This window comes from Pteropus alecto, unplaced genomic scaffold (assembly GCF_000325575.1).
Source record: "Pteropus alecto unplaced genomic scaffold, ASM32557v1 scaffold5, whole genome shotgun sequence".
NCBI classification, from domain to species: domain Eukaryota; kingdom Metazoa; phylum Chordata; class Mammalia; order Chiroptera; family Pteropodidae; genus Pteropus; species Pteropus alecto.
Window position 1 is genome coordinate 30,271,061 of NW_006441953.1, and position 23,603 is coordinate 30,294,663.

At 57.0% G+C, this 23,603-nt stretch overlaps 1 protein-coding gene across 1 annotated transcript in view; it reads right to left on the reverse strand.

The window, feature by feature from the left end:
• Positions 1–23,603, reverse strand: part of PPP2R2C (protein phosphatase 2 regulatory subunit Bgamma) — a 92,969-nt gene that overhangs the window by 35,145 nt on the left and 34,221 nt on the right. The window contains exons 2-3 of the mRNA XM_025051836.1: positions 2,091–2,188; positions 1,475–1,528 (exon numbers count right to left, since the gene is read on the reverse strand). Of these exons, the coding sequence (XP_024907604.1) occupies positions 1,475–1,528; positions 2,091–2,188 (152 nt within the window). The remainder of the gene's footprint in view (positions 1–1,474; positions 1,529–2,090; positions 2,189–23,603) is intronic.

Sequence of the window (23,603 nt, forward strand, 5' to 3'; positions counted from 1 at the left end):
TAAATGGTCAGTAACTGGCTGTGCGGCCGTGGCCAAGCCCTGGCTCTTCTTTAGTCCGAGAACTAAGGACGGCAGCAACCGGCTAGCTCACGTTTGCTGAGCACCTACTATGTGCGGGAGACTGAGCTAAGGGCATCTCGTACCTCATCTCCTCCCCCTGAGGCCCCTCTGCGGTGGGAACCATGACTCTCCCCATTTTACAGGTGAGCAAGTGGAGGCTTGGGGGTGAGTGGACCTGCCAGCCACGTGCCCCCTAAGCACCATCACCCACTGCCCGGCTCCTCATGTCCCAGTGTCCAGCTGGGGCCTGATTTGAGGAATGAACACGCTTTGAAGCAGGTTTTACACTGGGGCAGAATACCCAGCAATGTCAGGCCTGAGACAGACTATTGTCCCCCAGCTCCCTAGGGGGTGGGTTCCATCCCTCTAAAATAAGGACCCTCCTGGTGGAGCCCCCAGAAGAGTAGGCACCTTTTTTTTTTCATAACTGATATAACAGGAAAATTTTTTATTGTGGAACTTTAAAGGCAAATGATTCAAAAAAGAAAAAAACATCATGCAGATTAAAAAGCTAGGTTGGGTGGCTAATTGCAAGAGTGATCATACAAACCTCACTCGAGCACACTAGTTATCAAGTAAGCTCAGAGATGGAAAGCTGGCCTGTATCTGAGGTGGCGAGTCCACCGCAGGGACCACTCTCCCAGGAGACAATTCAAGTTCATCTGACAATAGGAAACCACAGCCAGAAGCACATCTGCCTGGCAGCAACTCCAAGACATTCAGCTAAGCGCAGTTTCATGTCTTCTGTTCATTTTTAAGAAGTATCTATTGTGATAGTTCTCTGCCTGTCTTGCTTCTGGAAAGCTATGAAGTTCTTCAATATTTTTTTCTCTAATTCACTGCATCTCCCATGAGCATGAGCTATGACAAAGGTCAGAGGGACCAGAATTAGGGAAAAAATTAAAGGAGAAAAATTCAAAACTGAGAAACTTGCATCTACCCATTTAATTTCTTTCTGCAATTTGGAGGGAAAAAAAAAAAAAAGCCTTGGCTTCGCGGTCCCTGGTGGGATGCACTGGTCCTCCAGCCACAGGACTGGGCTGGGATAATCCACTCCAGCCACCTGCTGCCAACGTGTCCTTGCGAAGCCACTTCGAGCCCTCTGAGCTCTGGTCTCCCCACCTGTGATGTGAGGACGGTCACAGCAACTAATCGCACCGCTGGGGCTGACACGGGGCGGGGAGTGATGGGGGGACACACGGTGAAGTCAGGCCTCGGGGACCCTCAGCTCCGGGGACGAAGCCCGCGAACTGGATGGCGAGGGTCACTCCACACCTCCGCTCTTTGCTCCTTCCATGTCCTTCCCCCCTCCCCTCCCCCATCTCCTTCTTCAGCACGTAATCCCAGCACCTGTTTGATGCAGAGAGCCCCCTCTCAGAGGCAGGGTGCTGGGTGACAGAACACACAGTCTTACTTTCAGTCCCTGGTCTTTGCTCATTAGCTGGATGGCTTCTCCAAGTGTCCTCATCTGTAAAATAGGGTGTTGGTCCCCACCCTCTGAGGTGGACGATGAGTGTAGCAAGGTGTCTGCGCATAGTAGGTGCTCAACAAATGGGGGCTTTTTTATCACAAGGTTCAGAAATGGAAGCCTTGGGCGGGTTGTTCCAGGCTGCCACGCTCTTACCCAAGTTCTGCTGGACATAACGGTCACAGGGGCAGGGTCCCAGGGCCGAGCAAAAACCCCCAGCTCCAGCCTGAGGGCTGCCCCCCACCCCAGCTGTGGCCGGGATGGCGCCAGCTCACCCAGGCAGGGGGCAGGTGCACGTGAGGCCTACCCCGGGGCAGCAGCTGGCTCTGACTGTCCTGACTGCTTCTCTGGGGTCCAGGACACAGCGAGCAATCGACTAACATCTGCTGAGCGGACCCAGGGGACTCCCTCCCCAGACCTGCCGGGTCCCACCCCAGCACACCCTGTCCACCCAGCCCTGGATCCTGTGCAAAGGCAGGCGACTCTCTCCTAAGAGACCACCCTGGTGGGATGCCTCGGGCATCCTGGAGGATAAAGCCCCCCGCCCCGGACCCTGCCGCACCTCTGGTTCCCGCTGGAAGATGACGACCCGGCCACCCTTGTCGCCTGTGGCCAGCAGCTCTCCGGTGTGGTTGAACTCGACGGTAGATATGATATCGGCTGCGGGGAAAGGAGACAGGAAGGTGCGGCTCATTAGGACCCCAGAGGCCCGCCCCGCAGGGGCCCCGCACCCCTGGGCCGGCCACCATCGGGCAGCAGGAGCCTGTGGGGTCGGAGCACTGGTGGGGGCCACAGCACTGGTGGGGGCCACATGGTCCCCCCCCACCGCCCCCTCACTGCTGGCTGCAGGATAGAGACCTATCCCTGAGGAGCTTTACTGTCTCCTTCCTTCCTCCTTCCCTTCCTTCCAGAAATAGAGACCAATCCCTGACGAGCTTTACCCTGTCTCCTTCCTTCCTCCTTCCCTTCCTTCCAGAAGCAGTTTGGGGGCGTTTCCTCCTGCGCTGACTGGGTGACTGGGATGCACACCTGACACTTAGGGGCCACCAAGACCAACGGTAGCTGCCCGTGGAAGGGCCCCCTGGCATCTTCGCGTTCCAGGCCTGGCTCTGCGGGCATGGAAACCGCTCATCCCGCTTCAGCACGCCGCATCCAGACGCACCGCAGGTCCGAGCGGGCCTCCCAGCTGCACCAGGTGGGGCGCTTACCTGGCCCCGCCCCCCCTCTACCCTCCTCGCAGCCCCCAGGTGATAGTTCACCTGAGTTGGGGCAGGGGCGGGGGAGGGGTCTGCTCAAAACCCTCCGCTGGTCCCCAAACGGAATCCTTTTCCCTCCCAAAACCTCTCAGTGCAGCAGCGCCCCCATCCCAGGTGTGGCCGAAGCCCGAGGCTTCGAGTCACCCTGACTCCCCCGTCTCTCCTCCCCTCTCTCCCTCGCTCCCTCTCTCCCTGTCACCCTCACACTCCACATCTAATCCTACTGGCTCAGTCTTCACAATACATCCGATCCCAACACGTCTCCCCGCCTCCCCCCGATGGATGACCAGGCAGCCTCCTGTGGCTCCCCTGAGCTCTCCTCGCTTCCTCCCTGCCCCCACCAGCCTCCACAGGGCAGCGAGAGGGAGCGGGCTGGTCCCCCACCTGGTCTCAGAGTGAAGCAAAGGTCTCTAAAGCACTTTGTGATCTCAGCCCAGAGGCAGACCACATCTCCTGCACCTGCACGTGGAACGCAGCACAGCTGGCCACCCTGCGCCGGGCAACCTGCCGCCACCTGACTCTGGGCTTGGTCCTGTGATTTGCTTTGGCCTGCGGGACTCCAGCAGACAAGCCTCTGTCCTGCACCTCTGCCAGTGCCAGGAGAAGGACCTGCCCAGACTAGCCCAAGAGGTCCCAGGAGGAAGAGAAAGGACATGTGTAATAGAGCCAACCACCGCCCTGCCGAGCCAGGCCTGGGCAGAGTTCCCACGGCCCAAACAAGCCTAGATCAGTGAAACTGGCAGATGAGTAACAAAACCCGTCTATTGTTGAACACCAGGGAGTCCTGTGTTTCGAACTCAGGAAAGGTAACTGACACCCTCTTTCCCCCGCCTCGTCTCCCCGCTTTTCTCAGAAGGACCAGCTACCTTTTGTCTCAAAATCTGTTCTCTCAGCCTCACGCGGTTTTCCCGCTTTTATTCATTAAAGGCCTTTTTTCCCCCCAGTCGGCGCCTGTCAGAGGCAGCTCCTGACCTGCACGGGTCTGAGCCGCAGGTAAATGCCAGCTTCGAGGGCGAAAGGAAAATGGAGAAAGAAGGTGGTTTTGAACGATGGGCTAGACACATCGATCGAGAGAAAAGCACATTTCACTACACTTCAAAAGACGGAGTAAGACAAGGAAGGCAGCTCTTCAGGAAGTGATCATTGAGTGTAGACCTGGCAACGGGGTCCCTGCCGCCTGACACTGTCCCTCCATGGGGCAGCCCGCTCTGACCCAGGGACACGGGAAAGCCACAAGCCGGAGCCACAGCCTGGCAGTGCCGAGGTTCCCCCGCGTGGCACTGGCTCTTGCTATTTTCTCCCAGCACGCCCTCAGGGGGAAAGAGCGAGATATAACATTGTGTATAAAATGTTTTTAATTATCTAGGCCAGTGATCACAGCCGGATCAAATAGCAAGCAACCTGGGCAGAGGGAAGAGAGCTGGAAGACAATTTTCCATCATGTTAGCAGAGCTTGTTTTAAGGTGGTCGAAATAAAATATTCTTCCTTCTCTTTCTACTTTTCTATGTTTTCTAGATTCTTCTGTAATGAATGTATACTTTTATAGTTCCATTGAGATAGAATGGATGTACAAAAATGCACTTATCTAATACATACGATTTGATGAGTTTGGACATATGCATAATTTATATTATTTTTATGATGAAGAAATAACAATGCTATTAAATTTAAATGGCAGCGTAACCATTGGTACCCAGAGCGAACGTGGTCCATAAATGCTGGGCGGTTACCACAGTAACAGACACTAACGACTGCAGGCAATTTACAATTTATGTGTCAGTTTCAGATGCACCGCCTCCTCTGACCCTCACGCCAGCCCCTGAAGGAGGCGTGACTGTGACTGAGGAGATAAAGGTCCCCGCCTGGTGCTACCCTCCTGAGCTGTTCGTGGACAAGTCAGAAGTCCAGGGTTGGATCTTGGCTCCAGTGCCTCGGCTGTGTGGCCTCAGGTCAGTCCCGCCACTTCTGTGAGGCTCTGTGTCGTCATCCATACCTGGCCAAAGTAGAGTCTACCCAGGATTAGAAGCTCTGTGGAGACGGTGGAGGCGAGCGGGTTTGGGAGCAAGGGAGGGATCTAACGAATGGTTGGTTACCAACGTTTACCAAACAGAAAGCCGAAGCTCTTTGCCATCTTTGATTCTGGTCTCTGCAGAATCGCAGTGGCCAGCCCAGAAAGGAGCGTGACGAATCCGTGACTGAACCTCGCCGTGCAGCCCTGGGGGTCCTGACCACCAGCCTGTCCAGTCCCGTCCCACCAACACGTACGCAACAACTGGGGGACCTCAGGCCAGGGCATTGCTCCCTTGGGAGCTGGGCGGGTGGATAACACCGATTTGCAGTCATGGTAAATGTCTTCTAGGGTTCGCCTTAGGAAAGTTACCTCGAGCTCCCCAAGTGACCAGCCCAGTGACAGGTCCACAGTGGGAGCTGGAGCCAGAGAGGGGAAGTCAAAGATAGTGCCGTGGGTTGAACTGTGCACCCCGAAATATACTTTGAAGTCCTAGCCCCGAATACCTGTGACTCAGACCCTATTTAGAAATAGATCTTTGCAGATGATCAAGTTAAGATACGATCATCCTAGAATCCAGTGGGCCCTAAATCCAATGACCAGTGTCCTGAAGACACAGGGACACACAGACACCCAGGGAGAAGGCCACATAACCACAGAGCAGACGGTGGAGTGATGCGCGGGCAAGCCAAGGCAAGTCAGGGGTAGCCGGCCTTCACCAGAGGCTGGGAGAGGCCCACAAAGGTTGTTACCTGGAGCCTTCAGAGGGAGCACGGCCCCAGTGACACCTTGATCTCAGACTTCCAGAACTGTGAGCGAATAAATCTGTGCTGTTTTAAGCCACTGTGTTTGCGGTGATTTGTCACGGCTGCCCTGACCAGCACAGCAGGAGAACAGAGCTGTCACAGGAGGCACCAGCCCTGGAGGACAGGGCTGAACCCCTGCTGGTGCCCCATGGCAGCGGGGGGCGGAGGGTCAGCCCTTGGATCTCAAAGATGCCCACTGTGATTGTCACCAAAAAGAAGGTATTCGAGGTGCTGGCTGTGTGACCTCACCCAAATCACTCACCCTCTCTGAGCTCTGCCTGTCTCATCGACGAAATGGGACTTGTCATTCCTGCCTGGCCAGCGGTCCCCAGGACTTATGTGATGATCTGTGGACTGGAAGGTTCCCTGGAAACTCTGGCAGAGGCCAGGGAATGCGGGGGGAGCGGGGGTTTGAGGTGCTGCCAGCACAGCTCCCGCCCTGTGGCCCATCACCGCCCGTCACTGTAAGTGTCGTCAACACCATTAATGACCCATCACACGTCAGAGCTCACAGCCGAGAGGGGGCCCTCGGAGACCCCGGCTCGGTCCTTCTGGCCAGGCTGTCATATTTAATTAGTATCGTCGGAGGCATCGGGGCTGGTGAGGATGGAGGTAAGAGAGGAGAGGGGTCTGCCTGCTGCCGCACAAAGGCTCGGTGACAGGACGGAGGTGGGTGTGCCCCACACTGGCCTGCGACGCGGCAAGCCAGCTTATCCAGCATCTTCTCGGGCTCACATGGGCAGAGCGTCCAGGCAGGCCCCTGGGGACTGAGACGAGGGAGGCCAGCAAGCCCTCAAGGGCACTCTAAGTCCAGGGAGCCACATGTAAGGGACGAAGAACTGGAGAAGTGACGACTTCAGGGTGGGGAGGGCCTGCTGGGGACTGTGACACAGGATCGGGGTCATGGGGCGCGAGGAAGGGTGACGGACTTGGGGCGTGGCTTCTGCATCCACACCCTGCACAAGACTGGCAGCCCCCCGACCCAGACACAGAGCCCGGAGCCTGCTGCCTGCCCGTGACCCGCCTGTGCCCTGCTCTGGCCAACGGAACATGGAGGCCGTGAGAAGGTGCTGGGTCCAAGCCTTGGCCGCCAGAGAGCCACTCAGGCCGTGGAAACAATGCCACGCTGGCCTGCGGGAGGGTGAAACCACGTGCCGCAGAGACCAGCTGAGGCCGTCCTCGGCCAGTGTGCGGTCAGTCCCCAAGCGTGGGACAGGGCCCAGCAAAGCCCAGTGGAGACAGCTTCCCGACCCACAACTACGGCGCACATGTGCGCGAGCTGAGCCAGCGTGCGCGGAAAGCCCCGGCAAACCCCCAGACGTGAGCGACAGCGAACGCCACCGTCCGAAGCCGCCAAGCTCGGGCGGCTGGAGAAGCAGCGGCGGCTGAGCCGGAGCGGGCTCAGGGCAGAGCCGCCTCCCGGCACCGTTAGTGCAGAGCACGGCCGGCCCATCCCGCTAGGCCCCGGTTTCTGCAGGTGGGGATGTCACTTAAAAAGACTTTCCTGATGAGAGGAAGCTTGCAAGCTGCAGCCTAGGTTTTGGGCCGGGCACGCTCCGCTCCCCGACGCACGCAAGGCGCCTCGTCCGCACTGTGCTCTGACTGCACAGCTGCCCCATCACCGTCCACCCTCAGGTCTCAGCTCAAGCGTCACTTCCCCAGAGAAGCCACCAAGTCCTCCATGCCAACATCTAGTTCCTTTGTCAGTATCACAGCCCCTCACATCAGCCCTGTGACAGCCCCAGGGATGGGGACAGGGTGAGGCGGCCAGGGGACCGAGGCCCTGAAATCAGCAGACTCCGACTCGAGGCCCAGGGTGTGTGTCCTGGAGCAAGTCCCATCTCCCCGAGACTCAGTGTCCTCAGCTGTAAAATAGGGACAGTTTCACGGGACTCACGCAGGCTGTGGCGAGGACAGGGTTAACGTACACACCAGGACGCTAATCCGGGGCCCCTCCCACCCAGGCTTCAGCAGAGGCACCTAAGAAGGGGTCAGGATGGGGGTGCGGGGCGAACCTGGGCGGTGCTGGCCGACCCAGGACTTCCAGGCTCCTTGGACCAGAACAGGTTACAGTAACATTCGGCCTTCTGGGTACTTCCTGTGCCCTGCATCCAAAGTATACTTCAGTAGGTTTTGGTGTGTTCACTGGGTTATGCAACCATCACCACTATCTAATTCTATACGTTCCCATCACCCCAAAAAGAAACCCTATACCTGTCAGCAGTCACTCCCCGCCCCCTGCCCCAGCCGCTGGTAATTTCCCGTCTGCTTCCTGACTCTGGATTTGCCTCTTCTGGGCATTTCACGTAAGTGGAGTCACACGACCTGCGGCCTTGTGTGCCTGGCTCCTCTCCCCCAGCCTGTCCTCGAGGCCCCCACGTCACAGCCTGTGTCAGCGCCCCGGCCCTTCTCACGGCTGAGTGAGGTCCCAGTCAGACCACAAGGGTTTTAAGGACAGGTCCCACCCTCTTCAAGAGGGAACCCAGTCCCCAGAAGAGGGCTGGAAGGCGGTCGGGAGCCTATGGCTGGCGCTGGACCCCCAACCCGTGGCTGAGCCAGCTCTGCCAGGGGGCTGCAGCACGAACCAAAGTGAGCAGGCGAGCACTGTCCCTCCAGTGGGGGCTCCACGGGGGGCAGCGTGCAAGGGAGACCAGGGCCGTGGCTGCCAGCTCCTCCCTGCCAGGCCAGACGGGCCCCTGCCGAGTAGCTGCTGGCCTGGCGGCGTAGAGGCAGATGGCCTCGAGGACAGTGGACAGATTGGACAGCTGTGGATTTATTTGCCTGTGGTCAGCAGGACCCGGTCAGGCTGCTGGATTTGATTCTAGGCCTGATCGGATTGTGCTCACAGCAGGAGTGACACCCCAGATGGGACTTCAGCATGGCCCTCCAGGAGCCACCCCTCAATCAGACGCCTGTGGGCCCTCGAGGTGGCCAGGTGGCCCGAAGCCAGCAGCTGGCCTTGAGACAGAGTCAAGGTGAACGGGACCGAGAGAAGGCCACCTACTCCCTGCCTCTTCCCCTGCAGCACAAGCTCCTGAAGGTCCCGCCAGCAGAGTCACCCGGGCATTTCTCCTACACGGGATGGTACCCACGGTCCCACTCAGACCCCTGGATCAGAATCGCTGGCGCCTGGACTCTGCAGCTGACAGAGTCTTCCGGGGCGCACTGAGGTCTGAGGGCCGCCGGTGCTGGTAAAGCGCCTACAGGGTTAGGGGTGACAGCCCCCCTTCAGCAGCCGCCTGGTTCTCCGAGCCTCAGTTTCCCCATTTCTAAAATGAGTGTAACGCTATCATCTCAGAGCTGGACGTAAGGATTTAATGAGGCAACACATATCAAAGCGCCTGGCAGCAAGAAACTGCTCAAAAATTGTCAGTTGCAGTCAGTACTAGACGGTGATGATGATGATGATGATGATGATGATGATGATGACGATGACGCAAACCAAATCCCAGAATGAGCTGGATTTGAAAGAAAGTGAGGGAGAACAAGAATTAATACGTGAGAGACAGACAGAAGGTTTGAGATGTGGTGAATTTGCCTTCGGGAGACCCGGCTTTGACTCCCGCCCTGCCCTGGCTGTCATTTCCCACTCTGGGCCTCAGTTTCCCCATCTGTATAATGGTGACGAGAAGAGCTGCCCGGCGGGAGGGTTCTGCAAACTGTAATGTGCTGTCCTGAGCCAGGACGAGGAGCCTCCCCCGAGAGGAGGAGGAGGGAGGCCCGATGCTCAGCCACACCGATCGCCTGAGGCTGGGCCAGCTGGCCTGGACGGGCGTCTGTCCTGCCCATGCCCGGCCCCCGCGGGCCATGTCCTCTGCTCAGGCCGCAGCCTGCAGGCGAGGCCGAATGGCCCGAGGCCAAGAACAGCTTTCGGGCCTCGGCACGTCGGCGCGTCCATCAGACCCCTCGCCAAGCCTGCGTCTGCTCTAGGGGTGTGGGGACACGAGCTCAGGCGCTGAGCTGGGTGCCGAGGTCATGGTTGGCAAAGCTGGCCAAGCCCTCTGTCAGCCTCTCCGGCCTCTGCCCTGGCCCAGGCCATTGTCACCTCTCTCCTGGAAGACCGCGGCCGCCTCCTCATTGAGTTTCCTGCCTTTGTCCTGGCCCCGTCTACCCAGAGGCCGGGGGGACTTTTCTGAAACTGAAACTTCGTCACATCATGACCCTCCCCAAGGCCTTCTGTGGCTCCCCACTGCCCTCGCTAGCCCCCGCCCCCCACACGACCCCCACCCTTCAGCCAGCATGGACCGTTTGCATTTCCCCAAATGGGGCCATTTATATCTTCAACAAGTACTTACCGAGCACCTACTAAGTGCCAGACCCTATGCTTGGCAACAGGAATTCAGAGGCGACAAACAGGCACTGTGCAGCCCCCACAGACCAGCTGTCCGGCGGGGGAGAGCGCCATGAATAGACTAAGACTAGCTGTGACCGTGTACACGCGGAGCCAGGCTCCGCCCCCCGCCTTCCTCGTGGAAAGGCCCTGTGTCCCCCCTCTGGGTGACAGTCTGGTAGAAGATGACAACCCATTCCTGTCAAGGGGTGACATGGGGTGTAGGCAGTGTCTAGGACACCCCCCCAAGAGGGGCTGGAACAGCAGTGACAGTCCCATCACCGGGGCTGCCCCAAGGTGGGCCACGGGCAAGGGCGTGGACCTGGCGGGCAGACTCACAGGCTCCCCGCAGCTCTGCGCTGGCTGCGGACCGTCTGCTGCTCAATCTCTGGGGCTCAGTTCCCTCATCTGTAAAGTGGGCGTGATTGTGCCTGTGAACCGGGATGCCGCCGGCTAAGGCTGGCCCAGCACACAGCTGCCCGCTTGGTGCTGCTGCTGCGCTCCCCATGGGACCCACTCTGCTAGCGGAAGCTCCTCGGGCCACCAGGCTCCCTGCCTTGCTTGCCCACAGGGCGTGGCAGTCTGCCATTTCCAAGTGGCGAAACCAAGGCTCCAAGTGTCGAGCTGGGCTTCGGGCTGGGAGCGCACGGCTTCTCTACACTGGTCAGACCCCAGGGCCTGGGCTCCTGACATTCTGAAGTGCAGTGGGGCCAGCTCAGGTCTCTTCACTGCAGGGTGGCAGTGTGCCTCCATGGAGAGTCACAGCACGCCTCGTGCCTGGTGTCCTGTGCCCCAAACACACCAACCCCCCTTCCTACCCAGGATTCCTGTGCCCATAGAAAGATGGGCACCCTCAGGCAGGGCTGGGGGGCCGGGCCAGTGTGACGCCTTCCCCTGCCCACTTTGCTGTGGGTTCTTGGGCTTCTTTCCCGGTTTTTCCTGGAGACACAAACTTCCAGCCAAGTGCATTATTCAGCAACTGTGAGTGGAGGACAAGTGTCCAGGCCAGCATCGTGATCACCACTTCACACCTATGACCTCACTTAATGACACCTTCAGGGGTGCCGTTACTCGCCTGTCTGATGTGGGAAAACTTGCTCTCCGTCGCCTGGACTCGGCCGATGGCGAGGGTGTGGTTCCACGAAGCAGCCCCACCAGTGGACGGTCGGGCCACTGCTTGAGGAAGGCGCCTGTGAGCGCCGCGAGGAGGCTGCAGACGGCCTCCCCCGCCCGTGCGTCTGTCTTCGACATCTCTGCACGTGCTCGTCCGGGAGGGTGTGTGATGCTGGGCTACGCTCATGCTCCCCGTGATCCTGATTCCAGATGGTTCACGGGTGAAGAAGGTGCGACTCTGGCCTTCCAGACACCAAGGCCAAGGCCAAGGCATGGAACAGCAGCCCGGCGCTCAGCACAAGGCAACTCCCTGAACTCCGGCGCACCCTGGCCTGAGACCCCCTGCGAGCTGAGGTCCCCACTCTGCTCTGCAGGATCTGCCAGCCTGATGGCCCCGTTATCATGACTTTACCCAAGTGGTTCCTGGGGCCACAGTCATAGAGAGGTGACTACGGATCAGCTAAAAAGCACCCCTGCCAGGGAACTCACAAAGTCACGAGTCACGAGCTCAAACTGCAGAACCCAGCAGGGGGCACCTCCCGCCTGGACGCCGCCGTGGGGGACGCCGGTGCTGAGGAGGGTGTTGGGGATGATGACATTGATGGCTGTCACTTAAGTACCTACTGTATGCCAGACGTGGTACTAGACGCTTACACGCATCAGACCGTAGAGCAGAACAGCCGACAGACCGCACCAGTGCCAGAGCCAGAGGACCCAGGTTCAAGCACTGGCTCCGCCACCCACCAGCTGTGTTACGTGGGCCGGTCACTCACCCTCTCTGCGCCTTGGCGTCCTCGTCTGTCTAAGGAGTTAATCTCACGGCGGGAATCGAGTGCCTCAGGGGGCTGCGTGAAGATCCGCGGTGACGCGTGGGACATCGCCCGGGGCGCAGCCTCCGCTGCTCTCCTCATCCCCTCGGGTCCACCCAGCACCCCGGGGGCGAGAAAACCCACACTGGGAGGCGGCAGTGCCCCGTCCAGGAGCCTGCAGCAGCTACGCCGGACTCCGCGCCCACATCTGCCGGACCTCGGCTCCTGCGCTTTCCACTGTACCCGCGCGGCTCTCCGCAGAAGCTGATCATTTCTCCACATCAGGCCCGAGATGGAAAGTACGATGCGCTGATGTGCTCGTAGGTGGGGGCTTGGCTTTGACACTTCCCAGTTACGTGTCCTCAGTGTCCCCGGCAAAACCGGCACGGCGCTGCCTGCCCTTTCACCCCACCCCCTTCCTTCCTTTCGTTCCTCTCTCTTTCCTCCCTCCTTCCTTTTCGGCAGACGTGCACCGCGCCCGCACGCACGCGAGGCCAGGCGTGAATCACTCACAGACGCCCCGCCCTTAGGAGCCCCTAGTCCCGTGGGGAAGTTGGGCAGGTAGGCGAGCACCACACGGTGTGGCCAGTGCTTCGGTGGAGGGTGACATGGTGACTGCTGGGGCCCAGCCATGGGATGGGGGGGAGGGCTTCCTGGAGGAGGAGGCACCGAGGCTGAGTCCTGAAAGGTCGGTATGAGCAGAAACGCCGCTGGTAGGGAGGCGGTCCAGGTGGGAATGGGCATGCACGTGCAGGGCTGGAGCACCTGTCCCAGGCAGGACAGCAGCAGAGCAGAGGGAGGCAGACGGGGGCCTCAAACGCCATCCGTCTGGGAGGGCCCGAATGACCCCTTGAGAAAGACCCCCGCCCGCAGTCAGGGAAATACACGTGTCCTCCTGCTGTTTCTTGAATAACACCTTCTAGGACCAGCTGGTAAACCAGGAGGCAGAGAAGCGTGAACCTACGGAGGCCCCCAAGGCCCAAGGAGCCACTGCGGACTAATTATAGCCACAGAGCAGTTAGAGAACTTCAATTACCGCTCTCGGCAGGAAGGCGTCCCGCATCAGCGGGGGGTGATTCAGTCCCGAAGTATTAAGAAGAGGCGGGGCCCAGGGCCTGGGTCTCCCTTAAAGGGGTGGGCTGCTCCTTTGAGGGGTCAGAGCCTCAGAGACAGGGTTCTGGATGGGGACAGCCACAGGAAACGGTTCAGCGATGAAAAAATTAAAAGCGACTCCCGCCCTCGTCCTCTGCTCCCCGCCCCTCCCGAGTGTTTTACTTGATGCAAAAAAAATAGGACAGAAATAAAATCGCACTTATATCAACTCCGTTTCCAAGTGCGTGAAGCGTATGACACGGCGGCCGAGGGGAAGCTGTGGCTGGGCGGGGCTTCCTGGAAGCCATGGGGCGGGGTCGTCACTCAGGGAGCACGCTGATGCCCTCTCTGAGCTCGGACCGCTCCTCTGCGTGAATATTTAGTCCCGGGGGTGAAGAGACAACCACCTCTGAGTCGAGGGGCCACACCCTGCCATTCCACCCCCATCACCGTCACAGGGAAAGGAGCACTTGGGTGGGGGTTTGGGGGTCCAGGTCCCTCCCAAGCCGCCACCACCCGGCTGTTGGACCTTCCTTGCCTCTTGTGCCTGGCCTCTCAGGGTCTCAGTGTGGTCATCTGTAAAGTGGGCAGTGGTGGCTGGATCGAGAAATCAGAAATTCTGCAACTTCACAATGTCCCAGTGTACCCAAGACACAATCCTTTTTTAGTATAATATCCCAAATATTATATGAGATATATTTATCCTTCAAAAAAAAAACCTTCTGTTTTCTGAAATCGGATTAATTTGGGCAACCTGTCTTTTTGTTTGCTAAATCTGGCAACCCGATCAGGCACACAACCTATTCTAAATAGACTAAGCGGAGCTTCTAACAGGGTGGGAGGAGGGAGGGGAAGGGAGGGGAGGGGGAGATACGGGGTAGGGGAGGAGGGATGCGCCTCCCAACACAATCTCTGCCTGAGACTCGCTGAGCCAGGAAAAGCAGCTCCCACGATTTCTGAGTGCTGACTGCAGCTCTTGGGGCGCGGCTACTATTACATTAGTCTCCCCATTTCACAGATGAGGAAACCAAGCGAGAAGGGTTAGAGGAATTTCCCAAGATCAGAGAGACCAAGAAGAGCTGGGTCAGGGCGACCCCACGGCCCTTTCCTCCCCCACCTCAGCCTGGCCGCCTCCCACCTCTGTGCACCCAGAACAAGGGAGTGGAGACGGACTCCTAGCGGACGGACACTCAACAGTGGCCTGAACAAGTGAATGGATGAATAAATGAATGAACAAAGGAACGGGAGGAAGGAAGCAATGCCACAGAGAAGATAAGCCTTCTCTTCAAGCTCAAAGGCAGAAGGAAGATCCCCGATTTAATGACAGGGAAGGGAAGGGACCCCAAGGGCGACCCCATGCCAGCAGTAACACAAACATTTTCATTACTGTTTATGGCTTCCTGGGCTCATTAGTAAACCCCCAGGCTCCTGGGGGTGATTAGACGGGGAAGGGGCTGGGTCTGTTCCCAGGACACAAGGGTGGGTCCAGGTCTGGGAAGCAGCCCGACTTGAATCCAGATGCTGACATGGAAACATCAAGAAAACCTCATCTGCAAACCCAAACTGGTGCCATCCTGATGATTATATAAAAGAAGGATGGGCACATAACGCCAGCCGTGGCGACGCAGGAACTCATTAAAAAAAGGTTGTCGTCATCAAATCCCATTTGATGACTTACAGATTCAGCTCAGTTCTTTGTTTTGTATCCTGGCAGGAGTCTCTTTTTCCCTTAGTTTATCTAGCATCATTCTCATTAATAATATAGAGGTCTACGATATGTATATAAATATATAATCACGATCATTACAATTGCGATGATGAAATTTAGCGTTCACGAGTGCCGAGCCTGGCCCTATTCAGAGCACGTTACAAGTGCCACTGTATTTACTTTGAACGATTTAAGACATTCTTGCCTTTCTGTCGTCTTTCGGTTTGCCTTCCCGAATGCATCTGTCACACTTGTTATCAAATTAACCCATGTCCAGTCCAGGCCAAAGTGATCGAAACCCCAGGAGATGTGGACCAGCACTTTCCATTACACTGAGAAATGATGCTGAGTGTTCGTTTGCCTTTCATAGCCCATTATTACAGTATGCATTTCGTAGCTTAGACAAATAAAATGCTGTCTCATCCACCTCACATCTCCATTCTTACTGTCAAAACACTAATGGTTCGCTGTGGTGGGTTGAGTGGTGACCCTGCAAAAGATGTATCCACACTCTAATCCCCAGAACCTGTAACTGTGACCTTATTCGTAAAAAGGTCTTTGCGGGTATAATTAAGGATCTCGAGATAAGATTATTCTGGATATTCCGAATGGACCCTAAATTCAGGGACAAGTTTCCTTGTAAGGGACACACAGAGGAGAGACAACACTGAGGAGGAGGCAAGGTGACAAGGAAGGCAGAAAATAGAGCGATGCAGCCATAAGCCAAGTAATGCGGGCGGCAATCAGAAGGCAGAAGCAGCAAGAAAGATGCTTCCCGAGGGGCCCCGGCGGGAACACAGCCCTCCCTCACCTGGATGCCGGACTTCCGGCCTGCAGAACTATCAGGAAATTAATTTCTGTTGTTTTAAGCCACCGAGTTTGTGGCAATATGTTACAGCAATCCCAGAAAATGAACTCACTCACTAATCAAAAGTAAACGCTGATGATGGCCTAGTTGGCCTGGTCAACAAAGACCTAGCAAAAGAACACAGCGGGTCAGGACAAATGGGCTTACCCCTCCAAAACTCCAGCAGATTTTATGAGCATTTGTTGCTGGAAACCCAACATTTTGAGGTCAAGAACTCTCGAACAATGGACCGAAAAGTCCTTCAACTATTTAACAATATTCAAAAGTGAGTAAAAATATATTCAAAACGATATCAAGCAAAGTCATCATTCGGAGCTGCCCTGCCCAGTACAGAGGCCACCAGCCAAACGTGGCCACTAAGCTCTTGAAATATGGCTACGCTGAACCAAGATGTACTGTAAACTTAAAACACACACCAGATCTCAAAGATTTAGTGTGAAAAACAATGCAAACTAACTCATTAATAATTTCAATATTGAGTGTATGTTGTTATGTTTGAATGTATAAATTATTAAAATTAATTACACCTATTAATTTTTACTTATGCAATGCTTTGCAATTACTTATGCATGTGACTTTTTACTTATGCAATGGAAAATTTAAAAGCACACATGCGGCTTCCATTACATTTCTATTGTTCAGTGTCGATTTAGAGAATGCTGAAAATTGGATGATTATTGGAAATTAGAAAATTGTGTGTGCTATTTGGTTGGTTTAAAAAAAAACTGAAATGGCAGAAGAGACTAGGATCCCAAAAGGATGCAAAAACATGCAAAAGGAGTCAAATGTTAGATAAACTGATAAACTAATGGTGGCCTGACTTACTGCCCCAGGCCAGCTGCATCAGCGGTCTGCACATGACCACACCCCCACACTGCCTTCAATTGATTGGACCAAGTGGTAGACAAGCCCCACTAGAGGCAACCAATCACGAGGCTGCCCAGAGAGCTGAGCCAATCACATTCCTCTCCAGAGGACCGGGCTGTGGGCAGTAGTTAAGTGGCGAGTTCCAGAAGGAGGATGCAGGGCAGGAAACGTGATCATTACAGTGGTGCTTGTTAACCATTCAGATTCCTTGACCCCGCCCCCTAGAAGGCTGAGCTGAGGCCTGGGACTTAGCGTTTTAAACAAGTTGCTGGATGTGTTGGCTACTCCATGAGAAACCCCAAAAGCAAAGGTTGCAGAGGTCTATGGCTTGAGAGGAGGATGGGGCATGGGAAGCAGAGCAGGGCTGGCTGCCTTGGCTCTTCCAGTTCAGGGGGCCAGAGCCAGCCAGGGATGTCACGGTCTCAAAGGCCCCAAGGATCTCAGGCCACCCTCACCACAAAGCCACCATCCAGTGTGGCCTCAGTGAGCTTCCTGGGAAATTGGCCACGGGGTGCCAGCCACTCCCTCACTAGCGTGGAGCAGACGGACCTGGCACTCCATTCCTGTCTTTGGTTTGGCATCTGTTTGATGAAAGCTCCGTTTTCACCTCCACCTGAAGCCGTCTCTGGTTTCAGAGTTTAGGGAAATCTCTCAAGAAGCAGAGTTTATAGAGAGGAGCCAGCCTGGTGTCACCATCTAAACCCGACACGTGTCCCTCAGATGCCCTTAATTAAACAGAGAGCCCGTACACAGAGAGCCCAGCTCCACACCACTCGCAAGCTGGCAGGAGGTGAACATGGCTGCTCAGAACTGGGCTTCTGAGCCTCAGGGCCACTCTCTGTGGGGCCCACAGGCAGGAGCCGGCCTGGCTGCCTCACCACGCTAATGAATTACATGTAAGCTGTAATTACACCGGCTCCGAGCTCGGTGCTGGGAGCAGGCTGGGTGTGCTCATTCTCGCAGGGCCCAATGAAGCGTCCCGTGTTCTACAACCTGTGCCTTGTGATTCAATTAGCCCTCTGCTATGGGCGTGCCCCAGTCAACCATGTTGAAAGAGGAGACCCCAGCCCGACTCGGGGAGCAGCAGCGTTGTGATAATTGGGGCGTGCACTAGCAGAAGACCCAAGTGGGAGAGGAGGGCTCATGCACCGGCTGGCGGGGCCTGGATCTGAGCTTAGATTTGGACGGAAGATAAAATAGCAAAAAGATACGGGGGGGCACAGCAGGTAACGGGGACCTGTGGGGCATGGATGTGTCTGACATGTGAAGGCAGTGGCCACTGAGGGGGCCGTCCTGGCTGATGTGTGGACAGGGCCTGGGTGAATGTAAGGTGGCCGGACAGACAGAAGGAGACGGGGCTCTGCCACTTACCACCTGAGCGACTCTGGACAAGTCACCCTTTTCCAGGTACACATATGCAGGGTTCAAGTCCTTCACATACACTGGTTGTTTGATTATCCCTTGCTTCATCTGGTTCTCCCAACAGCCCTGTGGCGCGGGGACTATTATCACCCCCATTTTAATGACGAGGAGACTGAGGGTCAGAGAAGACAAGTAAGGAGTCCACGGTCACACAGGAAGTGGTGGGGTCAGCCAGGACTCCAGCCCAGGCCGTGCACGCTCCACGCCAGGAGGCCCACGACACCCACCTCACAGCGCTGGTGTGAACATTAGCCCTGACGACACGATGCTTTGGCAGAGGACCTGGCACACCACAAGGCGGAGCCCTTCCAGCCCTCCTCCCATCATCCCTCGAATGCCCCGCACAGATTACATTCCCCCTGCAAGTTCTCGGACTTGTGTCTCTCCTCTTCCCGGACATTCTAACGGCCCTGCACCCAGGTGCCCCTGCCACTGACCTTGGCTAATGTAATCCTTTCTTAAAGACTTCCTGCTGTTTCCCCCAAGAATAAGCAGAGTAAACATGCACATGTACTCACACCCACCCACCCACACACACACACACACACACAACTGTTTCCCCCAAGAATAAGCAGAGTAAACATGCGCATGTACTCACACACACACACACACACACACACACACGTACGCACACACACACCAGCTGAAGCTGAACCCCCTGTTGATTCAGCCACTGGAGGTCAAAGCCAGGGCCTTCAGACCTGAGGCTTTGCCCGATTTTATCGCTGGTGAAGCACCCCTGGTGACCTCAGCACAACCCATCTCAGCCCCAAATTAAACTTGCCAGGGGGATGCTGCTGGGTGCACATCTGCGAGGCCGCGGATGCTTGTCTGGGTTTGGTCATCGGAGCCAGGACCTGACCCTGCTGGGTGTAAGGACCCCAGCTGCCTTCTCGGCCTATGCAACGGCACATGCCTTGTTTCCAATGATAACGATGGCGAAAGCTAACTCAGGTCTCCACTACCGGCTAGTGTAGGACCCGAATTTTTATATTTAGACATCCAACAATCCTCTCGTTGGCAGGGGGAGAAACTGAGGCCCTCAGAAGCAGAGTGACTGGCCCAAGATCACAGCTAGCGTGTGACAGAGCTGAGGTTCCCCTCCAGGACCAGCCTGCTCCCCGCCCACTCTGTCCTCCCCCTCCCCCAGCCTGGGCCCCACACTGCTTCTTTACACTCCCTTCATCAGAGTCAGAGTCCTCATTGGTGGCTGTGCCATGTTGCCACTCAGTGGCCAAAAACAAATCAGTGAGGTCCCAATCTGTGGAACTGTGCTCCACACAGCAATATAAACTGTGTGTGCGCATGTGTGCACGCATGTGTGTAGTGCGTTTTAATAGATAAATAAGAATTCAAAGGAACAAAATACTGCCTGGTATTTCTCCTCCTAGCTGGAGTAAGAACTGGCCTCAGTGGGTATGTGACTCGGGTGGAGACAGGGCAGGCCGAGGATTTACTCAGAGGCGCTCTGCATTATTTTCTACCCGTGTAGACCTGAGCTAGGTGTGCACGTGCTGTGTCTGCACACAACGTGGGGATGCCGCAGGAAATTAACAAAGCCTCCCCATAGGCAGACGGCTCTGTTCCCCACTGGGGCGAGGGCAGGAGGCCGTGGGGGAGCTCCGGGCGAAGTCAGCAGTCCCTCTCAGCCCCAACGAAGGCTACAGGCATTAATATCACCCATCACTCGGAACCAGCACTTTACAGTTTACACAGAGAGCCAGTATCCAACCCTCATCTCACAGCTTCCAAGAGCCTTGCGAGATGGCAGGCGCTGCTCCCACTGTACAGATGGGGAAACTGAGGCTCGGAGCAGCAGTCATCAGGCCCCCGTGTGCCCAGCTTTACCTGCACACAACAACCCCACAGCGGGGAGTCCCCCCATTTTACAGGGGAGGAAACTGAGGTTCAGAGAGGTCCTACAACTTGACAGTCACACAGCTGCCAAGAATGGGAGCCAGGACTCACACCCAGGTCTGATTCCACTTCCCAGAGAGAACGCCACAGCCAACTCAGCGGCACGGCCTGTGCACTCTGCCATCTCGACGTCCACTCTGTCATGCTCCTCTGGGACCACCCTCCCCCAGCCTCTGCCCAGCTTAGCACTCAGCACTACGGCACAGCCTTGCCCACCGCAGCCGCAGCCTGAGCTTTCCCAGTCAGTGGACCAGCTGCTCTCTCCAGGATGAAGCTGAGCCCGGCACCCCGTCCAGGCTTCGCCCTTGCTCGCCCCACGCCCCCTCCTCATCCTCTGCTCCAGTCACCTGACCCACTGGCCAGGCCTCGGCTGCCAACGTGCCCTCTGGCTGCACAGATGCCGAGTGGCTGAGCCAGGCTCTGAATCCAGATCTTTCTGTTTCTCAAGATTTTGGCTCCCACCACTGGACCACACTGTCGCCACCTCCAAGGACAGCTGGAGGCATCTAGCAGGACCGGGGACAGAGGGAGGCACCTCTTCCAGACTCCTGCTGCATCCTCCCACCAGGAGGAAGTCACTCTCCTGTGTTCGCTCCCGGGCTGTCGCCTCCTTGGGAGGAAGGCTGACTCACTCCAGCCCCACCCTCAGAGTCCAGAGATGGCAGGTATGCGAACAAATTCTGGGCTTCAGCATCAGAAGTCCCTTTGGTCATCGGTGCTAGGCCGGATCCTCCAGTGTCCACGCCATAGTGCCAGAAGGATGTTCTGCTTCTCTATGCTGCCTCTTTTGGCTCATGTCACGATGGCCCTGGAGATTTTCATCGGCTCCTCCAGGTCACATTAATTAAGGGTGCAGCCCTTCCTCCCAACTCCACCGCCTGTTGACCCTGGCTTCCCCTTGGCCCGGGGAGTCTTCTGGGGCTCCTGGGCCCTCCTCTCGGTGACCTCAGTTTGCCCTTCAGGATCGCATCCACCCCCCCACCTCCCAGGGTGCTGAGAAGGAGCTCCAGGCTCCTAGAATCCCAGGGGCAACCTGACTGGGGCCGTTTCCAGGGCCCAGCCTGCCCGGCTCCCTCTGGACTCGGCTCCAGCTCCTGGGTAAACACATTCTCCTGCAGAGGCTCTGGGGTGGGGGGCCCCCAGAGACCCCAGTCCATGGCCTCAGCCTTGCACAACAATTCAAAGATGCCTCCTGGTCAAAGGCAATCAAGCAGGCCTTCCTGGGAAAGATCCTGATTAAGGCCAGAGAAGCGATTAAGGATGTGATTCAAGTGGTGTGTGCATGCCCGGGGTGGGGACGGCAGGCGACGGGGGTGCAGGGCGCAGCCACCAGGGAGGTGCTCGGAGGACTCGCCAAGCCTCGAGGGGCAGCAGTCCCGGGAGATTTTGCCAACGACCTGAGATGATGGAGGCTTTCCTTAGCCCTGGCCGATGTAGCCTGACCGTCCACAGCTGGGACAGTGCCTTGAGCCGGCAGTGACTGGAGTGGGAGGAGGGGGCAGAAGGACCAAGCTGGGGTCTCTGTTCTTGCCTTACAGCCTCAGGCAAGTCACCTCCTTCTCTGAGCTTCTGTTCCCTCATCTGTGAATTGGGGTGACCATAGCAACCCTGGATGATGCCAGGATGGGAAGGACCCAAGGGCCAGGGCCAGGAACTCGCTCCGGAGGAAGAGAAGGTTTGACAAAAATGTGAGCCACCGAGCAACAGAGCTGTTACTAGGAGCAAGCAGCTCTGTGCCAGGCTGCCTGCTGCTGTGCCCATGTCACCCGCCCTCAGGATGGACCTGTCGGGGACGGTGTGCGGGGCCCTCCTGGAGAGGAGGCTGTAGCCCAGCAAGGTCCAGGCACTCACTCGGGGCCACACAGCTGCCAAGCAGCAAAGCCAGAATTCAGACGCAGGCGGGCCTGACTCCGAACTCCGTGCTCCCAGCATCAGCTCTGGCTGCTGTCAGAGGTCGTCTCTCTAGGACACAGCCTGGGCCCCAGCACTTCCTCCATGCCCGGGCCGGGTGGGGCTCAAAGTGTCCCGCCGGCCTGGATGCCCGTCAGACACACTGCACTTTGGCTGACTCTCCCGCCCCTGTGACCAAACACTGCGCAGAGATGACTCAGCAGGGTACCTGCCCTCCCAAAGGGACGATGACACCACAGGAGTCGCTGCTAAGACAGAGGGAACTCGGAGAAGTGCCTGACCCAGACAGGACTTCCAGAAGCATCCTTCACTCTTCAAACGAATCTCCCCCGGGCCCCCCATCCCCGTGCCAGGCCCTGTGCCCAGCGCTGGGGAGTGAAGTGTGAACAAGGCAGATGGGCTGGGCCTGGAGACAGGGAGGTGCGTGCCCGCCTGGCACCGTCTCTCGTGGCCTTCACCTGGGAAAACCAGGCACTGCTCCCTCTGACAGGTGAGAAAAGTGATAACTGGGGGCTCCAGACCCTCGCCCCTTCGACAGTCCACGGCCCCACGGCAGAGTCCGTGCCCCTTGCCCTGACGATGGGCGGTACGTGTGGCTCCTTCTAGGCGGGATCAGAGCCTCGAGTCCAGAAGCCAGCAACCCATGGCCCGCGGGCAAATCCGGCCCGAGATCAAGCACGCTCTTTGCATTTTTAAAGGGTCATAAAACAAACAATGACGCCAACAAAGTTAAGAAAAATATGCAACAGGCGTGTATTTGAGGCCTATAAAGTCTAACGTGGTTGCTATCTGGCCGTTGACAGAAAACGCGTCACTTGGCTCCAGCCCAACGCCTCACTTCGCAGAGGAAGAAAGTCGGAGTCCGAAGGTTAGGGGCCGGGCTGGATCCACGTCTTCATTTTCTTTCCCCATAAACAGAGAGGCTCGAAACAACAGGAATGAATTTCTCACATCTCTGGAGGCCACAAGTCCAGGGTCAAGGTCTAGGCAGGGCGGCTCCACTCCGTGCCTCGCTCCTGGCTTCTGAGGGGTGCCAGCAATCCCTGCCACCCCTTGGCTTGCAGACAAGTCACTCCATTTCTGCCTCTGTCTTCGTGCCATTCTCCCTTGTGTCTGTGTCCCTCCCCTTCTCACAAGGACACCAGTCATTGGATTTAGGGCCCACGCTCGTCTACTACGCCCTCATCTTAAGCAATTATATCTGCAAAGGCCCTATTTCCAATAAGGTCATATTCTGAGGTCCTGGGTGGACATTAATTTGGGGGACACTATTCAACCCACTACAGTCTGGAGCCCCCGATTCGTTTCCACCCGTTAGTGCCGCCTCCTCTGGAGCACTGTATCACCAAGGGTGTGGACCCTCTCTCTCACACACATACACAAAGTCAAGGTCCCAGCAGGGTGCCTCCCTCTAGGGACTCCGACGGTGGGTCCATTTTGTGCCTCTGGAGTCCCACTGTGTCCCACACACTCCATGTGACAGGCGGGCAAGACTTCCCAAGGACAGGCGGCGCTACGCCACACAGGCTGGCACACGGCCACGGCAAACGGCGGGCTGCCAACGTCTCCTTCCCTGAGAATGAACGCCGGCGACAAAGGTGAGAGGAAGCTCCGTCGCTGCGACCGTCAGCCGAGCAGCAGCGAGCCTCTCGCAGGCCACCCTCCCCGTGTCCTCGCCGTCCTCCTTCTGTGCATGTCTGTGTCCTAACCTCACGAGGACGGCAGTCACACTGGATCAGGGCCCACCGCAGTGACCTGGCTTTACCTGAACCACCTGTTTAAAGGCCTAGTCTCCAAATGCGGTCACGTGGTGAGGTGCTGGGAGCGAGGCCCTCCACATGCGCATTTGGGAGGGATACAGTTCAATTCATGCAGCGACACGTGCTAAGTCTTTGGCACACAGTAGGATCTCCATAGATGCCACACCTGCCTCCCTGGGGTTTTTAAAATAACAACTGCCACTGGCC